This window comes from Amblyraja radiata, chromosome 3 (genome assembly GCF_010909765.2).
Source record: "Amblyraja radiata isolate CabotCenter1 chromosome 3, sAmbRad1.1.pri, whole genome shotgun sequence".
Taxonomy (NCBI): domain Eukaryota; kingdom Metazoa; phylum Chordata; class Chondrichthyes; order Rajiformes; family Rajidae; genus Amblyraja; species Amblyraja radiata.
Genome location: NC_045958.1, coordinates 65,588,664 through 65,609,580, shown reverse-complemented (window position 1 = coordinate 65,609,580; position 20,917 = coordinate 65,588,664). Strand labels below are relative to the sequence as shown.

General features: G+C 44.8%; 1 protein-coding gene and 1 long non-coding RNA gene across 8 annotated transcripts in view; one reads left to right on the top strand and one right to left on the bottom strand.

The window, feature by feature from the left end:
* Positions 1 to 20,917, top strand: part of ttc39b (tetratricopeptide repeat domain 39B) — a 150,188-nt gene that overhangs the window by 91,480 nt on the left and 37,791 nt on the right. For all 7 annotated transcript variants that reach the window (XM_033017944.1, XM_033017943.1, XM_033017949.1 and 4 more), the window contains 5 exons: positions 8,760 to 8,836; positions 12,390 to 12,457; positions 18,192 to 18,256; positions 20,124 to 20,226; positions 20,342 to 20,407. In XM_033017944.1, coding sequence (XP_032873835.1) covers positions 8,760 to 8,836; positions 12,390 to 12,457; positions 18,192 to 18,256; positions 20,124 to 20,226; positions 20,342 to 20,407 — 379 coding nt within the window. The remainder of the gene's footprint in view (positions 1 to 8,759; positions 8,837 to 12,389; positions 12,458 to 18,191; positions 18,257 to 20,123; positions 20,227 to 20,341; positions 20,408 to 20,917) is intronic.
* On the bottom strand, positions 6 to 5,215 carry LOC116971108. Its single transcript, XR_004411404.1, has 3 exons — positions 5,074 to 5,215; positions 2,752 to 2,755; positions 6 to 16 (listed from the first exon to the last, which is right to left on the bottom strand). It is a non-coding gene; the product is annotated as an uncharacterized LOC116971108 (long non-coding RNA).

The following is a 20,917-nucleotide window of genomic DNA, read 5'->3' as shown; positions in this document are numbered from 1 at the left end:
ATATACTTTTGACTCACTGCAGACTGTTCAGCATTCCAGTTTGAGTCCAATCTATAATACTAAAACTCTTCGTCTTGTTTGTCACTGTGTGTGTGTCAATCTGGTTAATTGCTAATTTCTTTCAAACGCTACACCACAGCCTTCCCATTTTCACACATCCTACTCACATTTTCCCCGTTGAGGCGATAAAAATCTTCCTGTTGCATTCCCAACTATATTTCAGAAGCTTTTAATCGTATAAAGTTTTAAAAACAGCCCGAAAACTTGCCCATTGCGGAAAAAAAACCCGAGTGACGTCACAATGCAGGACGGGACACTCCAAGAGGGAGGGGCACTCCAGCGCCCGCGGCGAACGAGGAGTGGCGCCCGATGCCCGGTGGGGAGGGTGGTGCTAGAGCTGGAGTGAGGGCCGAGCCGGGGGCTTGCGATGGGGCCGTGACCGGGGTCGAGGACGAGCCTGGGTCCAGGGTCATGGATGAGCCTGGAGATGAAGTCGGGGCCTGCAATGGAGCCCAGGCGGCGGCCGAGCTGACGGCTGCAGTCTACAGCCAGGGCCGGGCCAAGTACAAGAACCAGGACGAGTTCCAGTCCCTGGCGCTGCTCTATGACCTGGGTGGGTGCTGGGGCAAGGAATGGGAGTGAGGGGAGGAGGATGAGGGGAATGAGGGGGAGGGAGATGGGGTGGGCAGTGGGGTGGTAGAGGGAGATGTGGGGGGGGGGGGGTGTGGAGGAGGGAGATGCTCCCTCCCTATCTACCCTCACTCCCTCCCTCTCTACCCCTCTCCCTCTCTACCCCTCTCCCTCTCTACCCCTCTCCCTCTCTACCCCTCTCCCTCTCTACCCCTCTCCCTCTCTACCCCCTCCCTCTCTACCCACCTCCCTCTCTACCCACCTCCCTCGCCCGCTCCCTCTCTGTCCTCCCTCCCCCTCCCACTCTACACCCCTCCCTCTCCCTCTACCCTCCTCCCTCTCTCTCTCTACCCCCTCCCTCTCTGCCCCTCTCCCTCTCTACCCCCCTCCCTCTACCCTCTCTCTACTCCCCCCTCCCTCTCTACCCCTCCCTCTCCCTCTCTACCCCCTTCCCTTCCCTCCCTACCCCCTCCCCCATCTCTACCCCTCCCTCTCTACCCCCCTTCCCTCTCTAGAGATTGAAGAGGGAGGGTTCTTGTTCTTGGTTCTTGGGTCCTCCAAAATATTCCAACTGGAATTTAAACTGGAGGTGGTGAAGGGAGGGATTAAGCCAGAAAGGGTATAACGAACACGCTTAATAGAATTTAACATAATACATCCCCACACAGCAGAATCAAAGTTTCCCACTGTGTGGGAAGGCACCAAAGTCAGTCTCTTCCTCCACTGTTCCTCATGGTCAGGGCCTCCCCAAGCCCTCCGCAGTTGCAGCTACGGGCGGCCCGATGTCCAGGACCGCTCGCCGGGGTGATACAAGTCCGACGTCGGGGCTGCGGGACGTCCTCAGCGGCGTGGACACCAGAGCCGGCCCCCTCCTACCGGAGTCGGCGGTTTCCAAAGTCCGTAGGCCGCGCCGGGTGGAGACTGCTGCTGTAGACCCTCCGCAAGGCGCCCCAGGACTCCACGATGTTGTTCAGCGCCGCCCGCGTTGGAAGCTCTCCGCACCAGAGCTCCACGATGTTGGAGCAGCGGCCCAACGCTCCGGAGCTCCAAACGGCGACCCAGGTAGGCATCGCCCGCTCCACGGTGACTCCAGCGCTGCGCCGCCGCTGTAGCAGCCCTGATCCGGTTCCCGGTCCCTGGCAGGAAAGGCCGCTCCGATCCAGCTGGTAGGCCGCAAGGTGGGGGGCGAGGACGCGACTCGGAGAAATAGTCGCGTCCCCGCCAGGAAGAGACTGGGAAACGGTTTCCCCCTTACCCTGCCCCCCTCCCCCACATAGAAAAGTTAAAGTTTCCCCCAACACAAAACTTTAGACTAACTAAAAATAAAAAAAAGATTGAAATAACAGACAGGCTGTAGGTAGAGGCTGCTGCAGTGCAGCACCCTCTCCGGTCCAGCTCCAGAGGGTGAAGAGGAAGAGGAGGGAGTGCTGGGGGATGAGGTGAAATGAGCCGTGCCTGTGCAGTTGGGGGCTATGCGTGAGTGGTGCAATATTGTGTTGGGGGAACGGCTTGTGTCGGGGGAACGGGTGAGTGGTGGAATCTTGCGTTGAGGGAGCAGACCCAACGGATCTACACTTGGTCTAGTTGGTTTTAAAAATCCTCAAGGCAAGTTGTTGTGTCTCCCCATTCTCCACCTTTCTCTTCTATGTAGCTTTTCAAAACAATGTTTATAAAAAATGCATGCCTCCTTTCAAACATTTCCCATATACTTAGACCCCTTTTTCTGCTTTATTTTTTACGAATAATGTTTTATTATTAATGTTTTATGTGTCATTCCTAACTGTCACTGTATGTCATGCGGGCGGAGCACCAAGGCAAATTCCTTGTATGTGAATACTTGGCCAATAAACTTATTTATTCATTCATTGCTTGGCAGAGGTACAGTATGTACAAAGGGGAATAAGCAAGAGTATGTCCCTTCCCACCTAGTAATCACTTAACAAACACAATTAATGTGAAGGTGGTGTCATGCTAATATATGTCCACCTCCTAACATTTTAAATATGTGCACATATCCCACCAGAGGCAACAACCTTCACAAAACTCCTAAAATAAAGTGCTAGTGAAGTAATGGTTGATTTAACCCAGGATACTCTAATTAATAGAGCAAATTTATGGAACTTGACTCCTGAGTTTTCTGCGGGATTGTCGTTTTCCTTTCTTTTCAGCATATATTGCACAATGCGTAATATATAAAATTAATCGGGTAAAATGTTTTAAAGCAAATTCGAGGCTAAAAGCTTTAAATTCCTTTACATTCCCCTGTTGTCAGAGTCCATTAATATCTGGATATAAAATAATAAGCGATTTTTATTGGAATCGCTTCATCTTTAGTTTAACTAAAATACACAAACTTTGCCGAGGTGAGGAAGGAAAGAAAGGCATCTATTGATCAGAATTTTATAACAATGAGAGAAAAATGTAAAGTGGCATGTTTGATTTTTGCATTCTTTATTTTTATTCTCTCAGATGCAAATTATTTCCTTACTGTATGACTGGCTTAGAAATTGTTCTTATTCAAAATGTGCCATTTTTGTTGAGAATTTGTGATTATTTTGATAAAAGTAGTCTGTATGCAGCAGAATTAATATTTCAGACCAAATTTGTCTCCTTTTCTTGCTATTGAAATAACTTAGTATTGTTCAACATTAACCAGCTCAACATGTGATTTGAGCAAAGATCTTGGAATTATGAAATTAAATGAAAACATTATGATAAAGTTGGCTTTTCTTCAAAATTGTCCTACATTTGTGGTCTATAGCAATTTTAATGTTACGATGATACATTTTTTTGGATTATCCTGGAGAAAATTTGGATTTCCACTGAGACTCTGAAAGAAGGTAAGAAGTTTTGGGGAGGTTCTAGGGACCATCCAAATTATTTGCAATCCCTGTTGTGTACCTGAATTGTTTAAGTGATAGGACACCATGCAGAGTCAAAGAGTCATAAAGCACGGAAACTGGCCTTTTGGCCCAACTTGCCCAAACTGACCAAGATGATCCAAGTCCCAGTTGCCTGTGTTTGTCCCCTATCCATGTACCTGTCCAAATATCCTTTTGTATTGATGTTGGTATGAATATTGATTTCCTAGCATTCCCTCTCTATCCCTCACCAGCTTCTTGTTTTCACCCAACAAACAGCTATCAATCACCTGTTTCATTTGGGGTCAAGGAAAGAGCGTTCATGTCGCGGCCGTTTTCACCAATCTTTCCACCAACATGCACAAGAAGCGCAAGACAAACACCATTGTATGCAGATGCCGAGAAGTGTGTTCAGCTCTGGCTGAACAACTTCTAATCTTGTGTGTGGACTCAATAAGAAGAAGAAGAAGACCTATTTCCTTTATCATCGTTATTTTTTTGCATATCTTTCATTCATTGTTCTTTATCTCTCTACATCATTGTCTATATCTCTCGTTTTCCTTTTCCCTGACTCGTCTGAAGAAGGGCCTTGACCCAAAAAGTCATCAATTTCCTCTCTCCAGAGATGTTGCCTGTACTGCTGAGTTAGTCTAGCTTTTTGTGTCTATCTTCGGTTTAAACCAGCATCTGTAGTTCCTTCCTACTCAAATGTTCTTTAAATGTTGTTATAGTACCTGCCTCAACTTCTTGCAGTTTGTTTCATATACCCGCCACCCTCTGTGTGAAAAAGTTGTCCCTCGGGCACCTTTTAATTTTTTCCCTTCTCACCTTAATCTGATGTTCCCTGATTCTTGATTCCATTACTCTGGGTAAAAGACTGTATGGAACAAAGTGTAAGAGGAGGTAGTTGAGATATAACAACATTTAAAAAACATTTGGACAGGTACATGGCTCGGAAAGGTTTAGAGTTTCTTCCCAGCTGCTATCGGGCAACTGAACTGAACCAGCGGTGATGGCTCTGACTTGTTCTGTACTATTTCATACCTCTAGTTTCCCTCTCCCCTGACTCTCAATCTCCCCTGACTCGTTTGAAGAAGAGTCTTGACCCGAAACATAGATGCTGCCTGACTCGCTGAGTTACTCTAGCATCTGTGTCTGTACTCTGTGGACGTTTAGAATGTACTCATGTATCGTCTTTTTACTGACTGGATAGCATGCAACAAATACACCTTTCACTGTACGTGAAAATAATAAACGAAACTGGAGGGATATGGACCAAATGCGGGCAGGTGGGACTGGTGTACGTGGAGCATCTTGGTCAACATGGGTATGTTGGGCCAAAGGGTCAGTTTCCTTGCAATATGGGACTGAATGATGGCTGATAAAAAACCCAGGGCCTGATGCTCTGCATCCCAGGGTACTTAAAGAGGTGGCTCTAGAAATTGTGGAGGCATTGGTGATCATTTTGCAATGCTCTATAGATTTAGGATCAGTTCCTGTGGATTGGAGGGTAGCTAATGTTATCCCATTTTTTTAAGAAAGGAGAGGGAGAGAGAGAGAGAGAAAACATTGAATTATGGACCAGTTAGCCTGACATTGGTGGTGGAGAAGATGCTGACGTCAATTATAAGAGATTAAATAGTGTCACATTTGGATAGCAGTAACAGAATCGGTCCGAGTCAGCATGGATTTATGAAGGGGAAATCATGCTTGACTAATTTTCTGGAATTTTTTGTGGATGCAACTAGGAAAATGGACAAGGGAGAGCCAGTGGATGTAGTGTACCTGGACTTTCAGAAAGCCTTTGATAGTCCCACATAGGAGATTAGAGGGCACAATTAGAGCATGTTGTATTGGGGGTAGGGTACTGACACGGATAGAAAATTGGTTGGCAGACAGGAAACAAAGAGTAGGGATTAACGGGTCCCTTTCAGAATGGCAGACAGTGCCTAGTGGGGTACCGCAAGGCTCGGTGCTGGGACCGCAGCTTTTTATAATATACATTAATGATTTAGATGAAGGGATTAAAAGTAACATTAGCAAATTTGCAGATGACACAAAGCTGGGTGGCAGTGTGAACTGTGAGGAGGATGCTATGCGGATGCAGGGTGACTTGGACAGGTTGGGTGAGTGGGCAGATGCATGACAGATGCAATTTAATGTGGATAATCCACTTTGGTGGCAAGAACAGGAAGGCAGATTATTATCTGTCAAGGTAGGAAAAGCGGATGTACAACAATATCTGGGTGTCCTTGTCCATCAGTCACTGAAAGTAAGCATGCAGGAACAGCAGGCAGTGAAGAAAGCTAATGGCATGTTGGCCTTCAAAACAAGACGAGTTAAGTATAGGAGCAAAGAGGTCCTTTTGCAGTTGTATAGGGCCTTGGTGAGACCAAACCTGAAGTATTATGTGCAGTTTTGGTCTCCAAATTTGAGGAAGGACATTTGTGCTATTGAGGAAATGCAGCACAGGTTCACGAGGCTAATTCCCGGGATGGCGGGACTGTCATATGTTGAAAGAATGGAGCGACTGGGCTTGTATACACTAGAATTTCGAAGGATGAGAGTGGATCTTATTGAAACATATAAAATTATTAAGGGATTGGACACACTCGAGGCAGGAAACATGTTCCCAATGTTGGGGGGAGTCCAGAACCAGGGGCCACAGTTTAAGAATAAGGGGTAGGCCATTTAGAACGGAGATGAGGACAAACTTTTTCTCCCAGAGAGTCTTGAATCTGTGGAATTCTCTGCCTCAGAAGGCAGTGGAGGCTGATTTTCTGGATGCTTTCAAGAGAGAGTTAGATAGAGCTCTTAAAGATAGCAGAGTCAAGGGATATGGGGAGAAGGCAGGAACGGGTTACTGTGTGGATGATCAGCCATGATCACTGTGAATGGCTGTGCTGGCTCGAAGGGCCGAATGGCCTACTCCTGCACCTATTGTCTATTGACTATTGTCATATGATTCAGGGACTCAAGGATTATATGGAAAGCGAGCAAAGCTGCAAAGTGAGGTCAAAAACAAAACACTATTAACTTGGGCAGTATGCAGGTCTGTACTTTGTTAAAGATAGACACAAAAAGCTGGAGTTACTCTGCGGGTCAGGCAGCATCTCTGGAGAAAAGGAATAGGTGACGTTACGGGACAAGACGCTTCTTCAGACTGAGAGTCTGAGGAAAGGGAAACAAGAGACAGCACTTAGATCAAATGAATGAAAGATATGAAAAAAACAACGATGGAGGTGGAGCCAACAATGGTCCATTGTTGGCTTGGGGTAGGTAATAACGAGTTATACAGACTGAAACTAGTGTGACGACTAGGGTGGAGGGAGGGATGGAGAGAGCGGGGATGCAAGGGTTATTTGAAGTTTGAGAAATCAATATTCATACCACTTGGTTGTAAAATGTAGCAAAATATGAGGAGCTGTTTCTCCAATTTGCATTTGGCCTCACTGACAATGGAGGAGGCCCAGGACAGAAAGGTCAGTATGGGAATGGGAAGGGGAACTAAAGTGTTTGGTAACCTGGAGATCACATGGGCCACCTCCTGTGCTTTGTTAATCCTGTCATAATTTTCTCAAGTTTTAGTAGTATTGGTCTGTATCAAAGTACTGAATCATATTGTCTGAATAATCCAAAGATTGGGAATTATACTAACAACATGGAAAATTGTGGGAATTACCACTCTGAGTTGCTCTGAACAGATGTTTTTCACATTCTCCTGCTGCCCAGGTGAGGGTCAGTGGTATGAGATGCACTGTCTAAGAGCCTTGATGAGTTACTGCAGTGCCTCAAGTAGATGATACAGACCCCTGCTATACTATGGCAGTTTTGGAATAGTTGGTGCTCTAGCTATGACAGTTCCCTTAGTGTCCTGCACTTGGAAGTAGAAGAGTTCCTAAACAGGTCTGCTATTAGATTCCATTGAAAATGGCTAGCTGAGCTCGGCTTCACACTAAGACAGAATTACTCTTATATTCTCCTGTGTTCATGTAAGCTTATTGATGATAAAAAGTCACTTTGGTTGTATTACAATGCTGGTTTTACAAGGAACCAAGGAGCTTTTATTAGCGACCCAGTACTTTATCCATGTCCATCTTGCTAAATTGGTTAGTTTAGTTTAATTTATAGAGATATAGCATGGAACCAGGTCCTCTGGTCCAAGAATCAAAGCTGAGCCTGGATCACCAAATCACATGCATACACTCCCTATACACAGATTGCCACAGATTTTACTGATTGATTTTACAATTTTACAGGTTAGTTGCCTGCAATTAACCTGCAAATCTGCACAGCTTTGTGATGTAGGAAGATAAAACAGAGCACCCGGAGGAAATACACGCGACCACAGGGTGTATGTGCAAACTCCACACCGACAGCACCCAAGGTCAGGATCAACCCATGTCTGCCAGCTGCACCACTGTAGTCCCCCATTGATAATTCAATGTTTTCAAAGCTACTGTATTCATTGATTCAAGTTTCTGAACATGTATGGCAACTGGGGGTTGATAAGTGTATTTTTTTCCTCGTGATGTTGTTTCCTGGGAATAAATAATAATAATTTGATTTGGAAAAGAGAACTGTTTGCAACTTGACGATACAAAATTATATTTTATTCATGCAAAGTACCCTCTTTGGAAGGGATCAAAACCAATGTTTTTACATCGACCCCTTTTTGCAAATTAATAGTGAAGCAATTCAGGGAGACAGAGCTATCAGTCAAGATGCAATGTAGTGGTTGGAATGGCATCCTTGCTTACTTTATAAATGCTGAGGGTCCCTTATAATATGTGAGGATTGTGGATTGTGCATCCAAACCACTTAAAAGGAGAGGGATAGCCAGGGAAGGTTACCTCCTCTGTTTCTCGCTGAGGCATACACTGTCCTGACTTGAACATTTTTCAACTACATTACTAATTCAAAATTCTGGAATACTCTAAATAGATAGCATTGACCTTCTTCTTGAGGAACAACTCGAGAAAGATGCCCATAACCAACACGTGGATGGCAACTGGGAGTTGATAACTGTATTTTTTCCTCGTGATGTTGTGTCCTGGGAATAAATAATAATAGTTTGATTTGGAAAAGAGAACTGTTTGCAACTGTGAGGAATAAATGTGTGAAACGCAGATCTTGAATTGTGTAAAACCAATTACTCTTTTTAAAAATGATCCAAAGTCCTTCTTTTATAAAATTAAATCTAGTTAAAACTATAGCTGACTGCTGCATCAAAAGTGTAACAAGCATTTTTTTAATTGTTTTGTCCAGATTTCGGAAAAGAAATTCTGTGATGGAGTCATTATCACTTTTAATTTTGAAACGAGGAGCAGACCAACTGACAGAAGGTACTGTAAATGTTTGGTTGAATATGTGTTAAAGACTATTGAGTGTGTAGTTTGAGTGTAGTTTGATAATATGATAATAATGGACTTTGAATGTGTAGTATATAGAAGATTAGTGAGTAATTTGTGAATAGCAATAAGTTTGGATCTATGAGGGTATTAAAAATTGAAGAGTGCAGAAAAAATAAGCAGAAAATACATCAATGCTGTTTGGGCAATATATAATTTGAGAAAGAAATTGAATTATTATTTATTATTATATTGTAATGTGTTATTATAATTGAATTGTTATTAAATATTCATTGGAAATAGCAATTGGAATTAAATACATCATATGAATGTAAAAGTTTAATAAATAGTGCAAAGGAAATACTATATATGTAGGTATTTACAGTAATAGGCGTTTAAATGGAAGTAAATTGAATTCGATAAATAAATGGAAGAAGGAGTAATTGAAGTTGGAGAGGTTTGGAGAAACATTAAGAAATCAGGAAAAATAAATTGATGGGATAAGGGAAGAGAATAAAAGGAATAGGTGATGTTTTGGGTCGAGACCCTTCTTTAGACTGAGAGGAGAGAGGGAAATTAGAGATATGAAAAGTTGCAAAGAACAAATGATACGTTTCATACCTTTTTTAGGGCATTGTTGTAGAGCAGAGGGAACTAGGATTGAATGTACATAGATCCTTGAAATTAGTATCGCAGGTGGATAAGGTGGTCAGGAAGGAATTTGGCACATTGGCCTTCATCAATCAGAGTATTAAATATAGAAGTTGGGAGGACATGTTACAGTTGTATAAGATATTGGTGAGGCCACATTTAGAGTATTGTGTTCAGTTTTTTTCACCATATTATAGGAAAGATGTCAAGCTTGAAATGGTGCAAGGATACTTCCTGGGTTAGGGTTAGGGAGCTATAGGGAAAAGTTGAGCAAGCTCGGACTTTATTGCTTGGTGTGCAGGAGGATGAGGGTGATCTTATAGAAGTGTACAAGATCATGAGAGGAATAGATTGGGCAAATGCACAGAGTTGGTGAATCGAGAGCCAGAGGACATTGGTTTAAGGTGAGGGGGGAAAGATTTAATAGGAACTCGAGGGGTCATTTTTTTTACATGAAGAGTGGCGGGTATATGGAACGAGCTGCCGGAGGAGGTAGTTGAGGCAGGTACTATTGCAACATTCAAGAGACATTTGGACAGGTACAAGGATAGGATTGGTATAGAGGATTATGGGCCAACCATGGGTAGGTGGGACTAGTGTGGATGGGGCATGTTGAGTCAGCGTGGTTAAGTTAGGTTGAAGGGCCTGTTTCCACGCTGTATGATTTGATGACTCTATGACTATTACCCCGTGTTCTACATATCTGATCCTTTATCACCCGCTTGGAGGTTTATAATATACTTACATTAGAGTAATTGGTCCTTTCTTATTTTTTCGCTCAACCCATAATGCCACAGTAGACGCACCATCTGGTATATTCTCTCTGAGTGCCTTTGTTGTTTGTGGTATACATAGATGACTTGAGGAAAATGTAGGTTGGCTGATTAAAAAGTCAATAGATGGTTGGATAGTGAGGAAGATTGTCAAAGGTTACAACAGAATGTCGATCGATTGGAAATATAGGTAGAGAAATTATAGATGGAGTTTAATTTGGACAAGTGTGAGGTGTTGCTCTTTGGAATGTCAAATATAAATGTAGCAGACCTCACCTAGACCGTGCACAAGAGTCACCATTCTTCTGGCGCCGACAAATTTACAGAAATTCGCTGAACAGTCCCATCTTCTGCCTGCTGCCGCAGGTGGCAGACGGTGGCTCCCCGCCGGGTCCCCCTTTATTCTAGGCAGCTCCCCCCCCCCCCAGGTCCCCACTTTGTTCTCGGCAGCCCCCGCGGGGTCTCCCCTTCGTACTTGTCGGCACCATGCCAGGACCCTGTTTGTTTTCGACAGCCCCCTGCCGGGTAACTCTCGGTGGCCCTCCTTGCTCTCGACAGGCTACCTCGGTCTCAGTGGTCACCCTACACTCGTGGCGGTCTCCTTCGCTCTCGGTGGTTGCTCTTGGGTCCCGCCGGCGCTGGTGGCTCGAGACAGAGTGTGGAGTCCGCGGTGGGCGAGCTGGGTCAACCTCCGTCCTCCGCGAACAAGTCCACGGCAGTCGAGTCGGGCCTGCTGGTAGGCTTGGTCATAAGACAGGGCATAGTATATAACAGTTGGAGCAACTTCACAAAACACTGGAATGTTATGTGCAGTTTTGATCATCGCACTTTATAGAGGATGTGAGTAAGCAAAAACATAGAACAGGATGTCACAGCAACATGCCTTTTAACCCACAATATCTGTGCAAAACTTGATAACAAGTGAAACTAATTTACTCTGTCTGCATGTGATTCATATCTCTCCATTGCCTGCCTATCTGAAAGCCTAATCACTACTATCATATCATTCCACCACCACCCAGGCACCCACCGCAGGCCTTGTAAAAACAAACACTTGCCCCGCACATTCTCCTTATTATAGAGGGAATTCTGTCATCAGCTGTGGAGATCTTCCTTGGCCTGGCAATCCCTTTGCGATTAGTAAGCTCACCAGTGCTCTCTTTCTTCTTAATGGTGTTCCAAACAGTTAATTTTGGTATGCTTAAGCATTGGCTGATGTCTCTGACAGTGTTATTCTCAAGAACGGTAGATAAAGCAAAAGGGAAGAAACAGTGCAAATATAGTTCTCATCATTGTAGCACGTCAGTTCTTTAGACCAAGTCCAACGTCCTCAATGGGGTAGTGGTGCACAGTAGTTTATGGAAGGACCGTTCAAAAGCCTAACAAATGAGGGGAAGAACATAGAAACATAGAAAATAGGTGCAGGAGTAGGCCATTCGGCCCTTCGAGCCTGCACCGCCATTCGATATGATCATGGCTGATCATCCAACTCAGTATCCCATCCCTGCCTTCTCTCCATACCCCCTGATCCCTTTAGCCACAAGAGCCACATCTAACTCCCTCTTAAATATTGTTGTTCTTGAGTCTGGTGTTGTGTACTTTCATGCTTCTGTACCTTATGCCAGATGGGAGCAGGGAGAAGAAGGAATGACTGGGATAGGACAAGTATTTGATCATGATGGCTGCTTTCCAAGGCAGAGTGAAGTGTAGATGGCGTCAATGGGATGGAGTCTGGTCTGTGTGATGGACTGGGCTCCCTCTACATCCCTCTGCAATATATTGCGGTCTTGGGCAGGGATGTTCCCAAACCAACCTGTGATGCAACACAACAGTACGCTTCCTAAAGTGCATCTGTAGAAGAAACACGACTTAGGATAGTTAATAAAATTAACAAATATACAGCATAAGCAGGGCAGTATGTGTACTGCGTTTAGTATCAAAACCATCTTATGTTACAGATTGATGTAAAAATGCCCCCTAATGTTTTTAGACATTAGAATGTGAGCATTAGGGCAAACTTTCCCTTTGTCCAATCCCTTTCATCTTGTTTTCGCATGTTCTTAAACATATCTTAAACTGCTACCTTAATTGCTAACATTTATAATTATATTGGTGTCCATCAGAGGAGATGCATGCAGAGATGTGCTACGCTGAATGTCTACTTCAGAAGGCAGCTCTGACATTGGTGCAGGTAAGAGACCTGTGCTCAAACTTGACTGTCTTTACAAAAGCAAGCAGTTAACACTGTCCTACATAACAATGTATCTCTACATGATATATTTCATTATAACCAACCTATGATTGACTGAGAAAATAATGAATTGTTTGCAGCCTTATGTACAATTATTCCACCTTCTTAAAACAATGAAGTAATGTTCCACAGACATTCAAGACTGATCAGTTATTCATGCAGAAGATAGACACAAAACGCAGGGGTAACTTAGCAGGACAAGCAGCATTTCTGGAGAGAAGGAATGGATGATGTTTCGGGTCGAGACCCTTAATGCAAATGGCCAATCATGAGCATCAATTATATGTACAATCAGTCCATTCAGTTACAACAGACCCCAATGTCTAAATGTGTGTTCCTATTTCATTGAGCCAAATCACCTATTAACTAGATGATTTATTTGGTGCGGATCAGAAGAAAAGCCCCATTTTTATATTTATGGCAAATGTGATCTAGTTATGATTAACTTGACAATATAACCATCAAAATCATTTTAAACCTATAAACTATTCAAGTGCATTTTATGGCGAATGTTAAATCTTCCTGCTTTTATTAGTGAAATTGTAAATCTTCCTGTTTTTATTACAGGGTCCAGAGACTAGTTGACAAAACCTGTGGCACCATTTTTCATATTTCAGCAGAGCCTTATCAGTTGCCACAAATGCCTGACAAAAATTGGTGAACTTGGGGCAGAGAGGGATTAAAAATAAATTATTCTTGGGATGTAACCAATGCTGGCAGTTAGAGGCCACTCCTGATATCCCTGTTGCATTACCATCTACCTGTACGTGGGGCTGCATTCATATGTAGCCCAGTGAGAACAGGGGTAAAGATTCCCTGAATGACATTACAAACAAGCCAATAACTCAATTTTAGGCCCATGGGACATTAAAGCATAGTGAAACATTTGTACATTTTTTAGCTTGTATGAGTATGTTTTAATTTCTGATAAATATTTTTAAGTTTTACCATTATGCCTTTGGGGTGGGCACCTGGGCAGAACTTAGTGGAAGAGCTGCAATGTTCTTCACTATGTTAGTGCTTCTTCCCATAGGATGTCGAGGCTAAAGCTAGGCTGAGCAAGTTTTACAAAAAATAATTTCTTCATTCAGTAACCTTACACATTTTTTTTCATATTTCAGCAGAGCCTTATCAGTTTCAACAATATTGCAAAATATTGTAACTTCTACTGTACTCTTTCATAGAGTCAAACGGCTTGGAAACAGGGCCTTCGGCATATCTTGCCCACAGCGACCAACATGTTCCATCTACACTAGTCCCACTTGTCAGCGTTTGGCCCTCTAAACCTGTCCTATCCATGTACCTGTCCAATTGCTTCTTAAATGTTGCAATAGTCCCTGCTTCAACTACCTCCTCCGGCATCTCAATCCATACACCCACCACCCTTTGTGTGTAAAAGTTACCCCTCAGATTAAATCTTTTCCCCTTCACCTTACACCCATGTCCTCTGGTTCTCAATTCACCTACCCCATCCATTCTCCTGATTTCATACACCTCTATAGGATCACCCCTCATCCTCCTGCGCTCCAAGGAGTAGAGTTCCAGCCTGCTTAACCTTTCCTTCCATCACAACTCCTGACAGCGTATTCTGGGTCCCCATCCCTGTCTATGCAATAAACACTTGCCCCTTCATTAAATTTTCCTCCTCTCACTTTGTAGCTATGCCCTCCAGTATTGGACATTTCTACCCTGGGGGAAAAAGGTTCTGACTGTCTACCAAATTTATGCCTCTCATTATTTTATGTACTCCTATCAAGTCGCTACTCAACCTTAGATATTCTAGAGAAATGTCTACCTGTAAGTGGCACACGGTGGCACAGTGGTAGAGTTGCTGCCTTGCAGCGAATGCAGCGCCAGAGACCCGGGTTCAATCCCGACTACGGGTGCTGTCTGTACGGAGTTTGTACGTTCTCCCCGTGACCTGCGTGGGTTTTCTCTAAGACCTTTGGTTTCATCCCACACTCCAAAGACGTACAGGTTTGTAGGTTAATTGGCTTGGTAAATGTAAAAATTGTCCATAGTGGGTGTAGGATCGTGTTAATGTGCGGGGATCGCTGGTCAGAACGGACCCAGTGGGTCGAAGGGCCTGTTTCCACGCTGTATCTCTAAACTAAAACAATCCAAGTCTATCCAACCTCTCCCTGTAGCTGAAACTCTAATTCAGGCAGCATTCTGGTAAACCTCCTCTGCAATTTCTCCAAAACCTCCACGTTTTTCCTGTAATGGGGTGACCAGAACTGCATGCAATACTCCAAATGTGGCCAAACAAAAGTCCTGTAGACTCTTCTATTCAGTGCCCCAACCTTCTTTACCATCCTATCTACTCGCTTCATATTTCTTATAAGCCCCGTCAAATGCCACTTTCTTGAACCTGACGCATACTTTTTTTTTCTTCCTGACCAAATTTACAACTTCCTTGGTCATCCACAATTCCCTTATCTTTCCTCCCTTCTGGAACATACTGATTCTGCACTTTGCTCAGTTGGCCTTTAAGCAACTCCCACATGTTATATGTGGACACGCCCAATATCAAGTGCTCCCAATCAACCCTCTTTAGCACCTGCCTAAAAGCATGGTGCACAGACACCACCACCATCATCGAGAGTCACTGCTCAGCTAACCTTGAGTTCCTTTTGGTTAGATGCAGACCGTTCTATCTGCCCAGAGAGTTTACCTCCACTGTTGTGACTGCAGCCTATATTCCTCCTGATGCTAATGCTAAGCTTGCAATGAATGAACTGCATACTGCCATTAGCAAACAACAGACTCACAACCCCGAGGCAGCCTTCATTGTTGCGGGTGACTTCAATCACTCCAACCTGAAGACTGTACTCCCCAAATTCCACCAACATGTCTCCTTCGCCACTAGAGAAGACAAGACACTGGACAAAGTCTACACTAACATGGCTGAAGCTTACAAAGCCGTCCCCCTCCCCCACCTTGGACAGTCTGATCACCTCTTATTGTTCCTGCTCCCAAAGGACTCCCCACTCATCAGACGTGTTAAACCCACAGTGAGGACAGTTAAAGTCTGGTCAGAGGAGGCGGACTCCACACTTCAGCAGTGTTTTGGAAACACTGACTGGAAGGCGTTTGCAGCCCAGGCCACCCTTGACTCCCACACGGACACTGACTCTTATACATCCTCTGTTTTGGACTTTATCAACTCCACCATCAACAGTGTCACCTCCCTCAAATGGATTACCATATTCCCGAATCAGATGCCATGGATGAACAGCGAGGTCAGACTACTGCTGAAAGCAAGGGACACCGCTTTCAGGTCAGGCGATGCTCGAGCCTACAGTTCATCCAGGGCTAACCTGAAGAGGGGCATCAAGAAGGCCAAGCACTGCTACAAGCTAAGGATTGAGGAGCACTTCAATAACAACTCTGATCCCCGACGCATGTGGCAAGGCATCCAGGCTATCACGGTCTATAGACCCACCAACACCACCCCCACATCCAGCGACGCCTCCTTCCTTTAGGAGCTTAACCACTTTTATGGCCGCTTTGACAGGGACAATCTAGAGATGGCCATCAAGGCTGTGCTCCCTGCTGATCACCAGCCCCTCACACTCACCCCCTACGACGTGTACGTGGCACTGAGCAGGATTAATGCACGTAAGGCTGCTGGCCCTGACCGCATCCCTGGGCACGTCCTCAGGGCCTGTGCTGCGCAGCTGACAGACGTCTGGACTGACATCTTCAACCTGTCACTTGCCCAAGCAGCTGTCTCCACGTGCCTTAAAACCACCTCCATCGTGCCGGTGCCAAAACACTCCACTGCGGCAAGCCTCAACGACTTCCGCCCAGTTGCACTTACTCCCATCATCACCAAGTGCTTCGAGAGGCTGGCCCTGGCACACCTCAAAGGCTGCCTACCTCCCACACTGGACCCCTATCAGTTCGCCTACCGCAAGAACAGGAGTACGGAGGATGCCATCTCAACGGCACTTCACTCCGCCCTCTCCCACCTCGACAACAGAGACACCTACGTAAGAATGCTGTTCATCAATTATAGCTCAGCATTCAACACCATTATACCCTCAAAACTGATCACCAAACTCAGCATCCTGGGCATCGACCCCTCCCTCTGCAACTGGATACTGGACTTTCTAACCAACAGACCCCAGTCTGTTAGGTTAGACAAACACACCTCTTCAACCCTCACCCTGAACACCGGCGTTCTACAGGGCTGTGTGCTGAGCCCCCTCCTCTACTCCCTCTTCACCTACGACTGCACACCTGTACATGGTACTGACACCATCATCAAATATGCAGATGATACAACGGTGATTGGCCTCATCAGCAACACCGAAGAGTCGGCCTATAAGGAGGAGGTCCAGCTCCTAGCAGCATGGTGCGCTGACAACAACCTGGCCCTTAACTCCAAGGAGACCAAGGAGCTCATTGTAGACTTCAGGAAGTCCAGGGGCGGCACGCACACCCCCATCCATATTAACGGGACGGAGGTGGAACGTGTCTCCAGCTTCAGGTTTCTGGGGGTCAACATCTCCGATGACCTCTCTTGGACCCACAATACCTCAACACTGGTCAAGAAGGCTCACCAGCGTCTCTTCTTCCTGAGGAGACTAAAGAAGGTCCATCTGTCTCCTCAGATTCTGGTGAACTTCTACCGCTGCACCATCGAGAGCATCCTAACCAACTGTATCACAGTATGGTATGGCAAGTGCTCTGTCTCCGACCGGAAAGCACTGCAGAGGGTGGTGAAAATTGCCCAACGCATCACCGGTTCCTCACTCCCCTCCATTGAGTCTGTCCAAAGCAAGCGATGTCTGCGAAGGGCGCGCAGCAACGTCAAGGACTGCTCTCACCCCAGCCACAGTCTTTTTACCCTCCTCCGGTCTCTCCGTTGCCGGACCAGCAAATCCAGGAACAGCTTCTTCCCTGCGGCTGTTACACTACTTAACTCTGCACCTCGGTAATTGCCAGTCCCCCAGAAAAATTGCACTACTACGACTGTATGTACATATATATATTTATTGCTCATTATTCTATGTTCACCCTTCTAACTGCATTTCGTTGTCTCTGTACTGTACACTGCACAATGACAATAAAGATTGAATCTGAATCTGAATCTGACATTGTAATCTGTCTTGCCCCAATTAAGTACCTTCCCCTAACAACCAGACCTATCCCTATTCAAAATAACCATAAAACGTATCTCAAAATTGTTCTTCCACTGCAACACGAGTCTTTTGGCAAGGCTCGTTTCCTAATACAAGGTCCATTATGGTCCCTCCTCCAATCTGACTACCCACATACTGTTTTAGCAAACCTTCTTGGATACACCTAATAAAATTCTGTCCTGTCTAATCCTCTTGCCCTACTTAAGTCCCAGTCAACATTGGGGAAGTTAAAGTCACTCACAACAACAACCCTGTGGTTCATCCTTCCATAATATGTCTACATATCTGACACTCTATCTCCCACTGGCTATTGAGTGGCCTATTAAATAATCCCATTGGAGTAATTGCTGATCTCTTATTTTTGAACTCAATCCATAATACTCAGTAGACATATCCTCCAGTATGTCCTCTCTGAGTACTGCCATTACATTCTCCCTGATTGGTAAAGTAATTCCTCCGATTTTATACCCCTTCTCTATATCAAGGATCAGACAGTCTCTCTCTAATCCAGTGATTCCTTCTAGGATGAAAATATGATTAACTTTATTAAAGGAGGTATCAAAATCCGAACAAGTTACAACATTTACAGGTAAAGGACGTCTGTGTTCTCTAACTCTTAATTAGAAGTCATGTGTTTATTCCTGATGGCGTTCACCTCTGTGCAAAGCAAAACCAAACCTTCTGGAGGTTACCCAGTACTGCAGATTCCCAGTGATCTTGCATTGGGAAACTCTCCTTACAGGATGTTCACAGCACATATTGGTGTTTTAATTGCATATCGTCTGAAGCACTAGATGTTTAGTTGTACATTCCTGGTTTCAGAAGGCAATATCAGGAAGTTACCTGTCTGAAGGTGACTGGCAGGCCATACCTGGAGGGAACCTGATGGAAGCATTGGCATCACTGGTGTCATGACACAGGAAGGGCTCTCTAACTCTTCCCTCTCCAGCTGCTGACTGCTCTCCCTACTGCACTCGCTCACTTACCAGCTCATTATATGTGGACTATGTCCTTGCACCTGGAGTGAACCCAAATCCTGGCAACTCTCCCCACTTCATCTCTGGTCCCAACAGCCATAACACATAAGGCCTGCAACATTCCTGCAGAGAAACCTTGCAGGAGCTGTAGCTGCTTACCTATTGATGCCTGGTATCAGCATGCCGTAACTGATGAGAGGACAGCATGTACGAAGCCTTCTGAGGAAGTAGTGGCATTGGTGTGCTTTCTTGGCCATAGCTTCAATGTGGCTAGTCCTGGGGGAGCGAGAAGAGACCCGCAAGTAACCACCGACAGAGGTGCACCGATGAGGGAGAGGTGGACCGATGAAAGTGTAGGGGGGCCCAGAATGAGGAGAATTGTGTTCAGTTCTGGGCACTATATTATAGGAAAGGATGTTGCCAGGGCTAGAGGGTCTGAGCTATAGGAAGAGGTTGAGTAGGCTGGGACTCTGTTCATTGGAGCGCAGGAGGATGAGGGGTAATCTTATAGAGGTGTATAAAATCATGAGAGGAATAGATTGGGTAGATGCACAGTGTCTCTTGCCCAGAGTAGGTGAATCGAGGACCAGAGGACATAGTTTTAAGGTGAAGGGGAAAAGATTTAATAGGAATCTGATGGGTATATTTTTCACACAAAGTGTGGTGGGTGTATGGAATAAGATGCCAGATGAGGTAGTTGAGGCAGGGACTATCCCAACATTTAAGAAACAGTTAGACAGTACATGGATAGGACAGGTTTGGAGGGATATGGACCAAACGCAGGCAGGTGGGACTCGTGTAGCTGGGACATGTAGGCCGGAGTGGGCAGGTTGAGCTGAAGGGCCTGTTTCCACTCTATATCACTATGATTCTATGCCCGCTGAGAGTTCCCCAGCGGGGTGCACGGCCGAGAACGATGGAGCACCTGGCAAGGGGCCGCTGAGAACGATGGAGGGACCCGACGGGCGCTATCGAGACCAAAGGGGGACCCGCCAAGGGGCTTTCGAGCATGAAGGGAGCCCTGACGAGGGCCGCCAGCTGCCTTATGCGGTGGCAGGCAGTAGATAGGACTGTTCAGTTATATGCGAAACAAAGCATTTCTCGTTACCTAGGTACATGTGACAATAAAGTATCATTGAACCATTGCCTAATGACATTGTGATCTGCCTTTCCCCAATTAACTACCATCCCCCAACAACAATTAGATGTGTCCCTATTCAAAACAATCTTAAAATTTATGGAGTTGAATCATTAAAAAAGGTCTTCACAAAGTAAGTATTTCTTTGATGGTTTCAATTTTTAATGACAGTTAAAATTGAGCTGGGATGTATCTAACCAGTCAGGGATATTGACTGCATGTAGTTTGAGATGTTTAATTTATGAGGAGGGATATTGGAATTGCTGGTTTGGATTCAGGGTCATGGTTAAAGATTATTTATTTTTGGTTTAACTTGTTTACCATTTAATTTGATTGTTAAGGGAATGCCAACAGATTGTACAGATGACACAGGATCGAGTTAAAACTGATGTCTACTGCCAGTTTGAAGGTGGTGTCAAGTTAGGGATTGGAGCGTTTAACCTGGTATGCTACACTCCTTACAGTGGAGTTGCCACTTTATATTGCAGAAAAACTTTTGCTGCATAAATTTATCACTTGACTATGATGGTGAAGGAAAATATTTTCTCCCCCCAACCAGATGCTATCTTTGCTACCTTTGAGAATTCTTCGACTACTTGAATTTATTGGATTTTCAGGTAATCGGGTAGGTGTGAATAAATGTACTTGTTACGAATGTAAATATTTGTATTCTGATTAGTCTTAAGATTCACCATTAACCTCGTCATTGTAACAGTCATAGAGAGATACAGCGGAGAAACAGACCCTGTGATCCGCTATGTTCTTGCTGACCGTCAAACAAACATACCGTCAAACACAAATCCAATTTTAATTCCATTTTGTTTTTCTACATATTCTCATAAACTCCCTTCGCATTCTACCATGCACAAAAATATAGAAAAACTATGAATTTATCACTTGACCTTTAACATCAGTCCGCATGTCTTTCAGATGTGGGAAGAAACGTGGGTCCCCAGAATAAACAATGCAGTGTCACAGAGAAATGTGTAACATCCGCACACACAGCGCCCTTGGGCAGGATTGAACCTGGGTCTCTGGCGCTATGAGGCTGTGACTCTCCTAACTGTACCATAGAGCCCGTGGTTTGAGTCGTCAGCTTTTCAGTAGTATTTGGACATCCACATCCACTGACAAA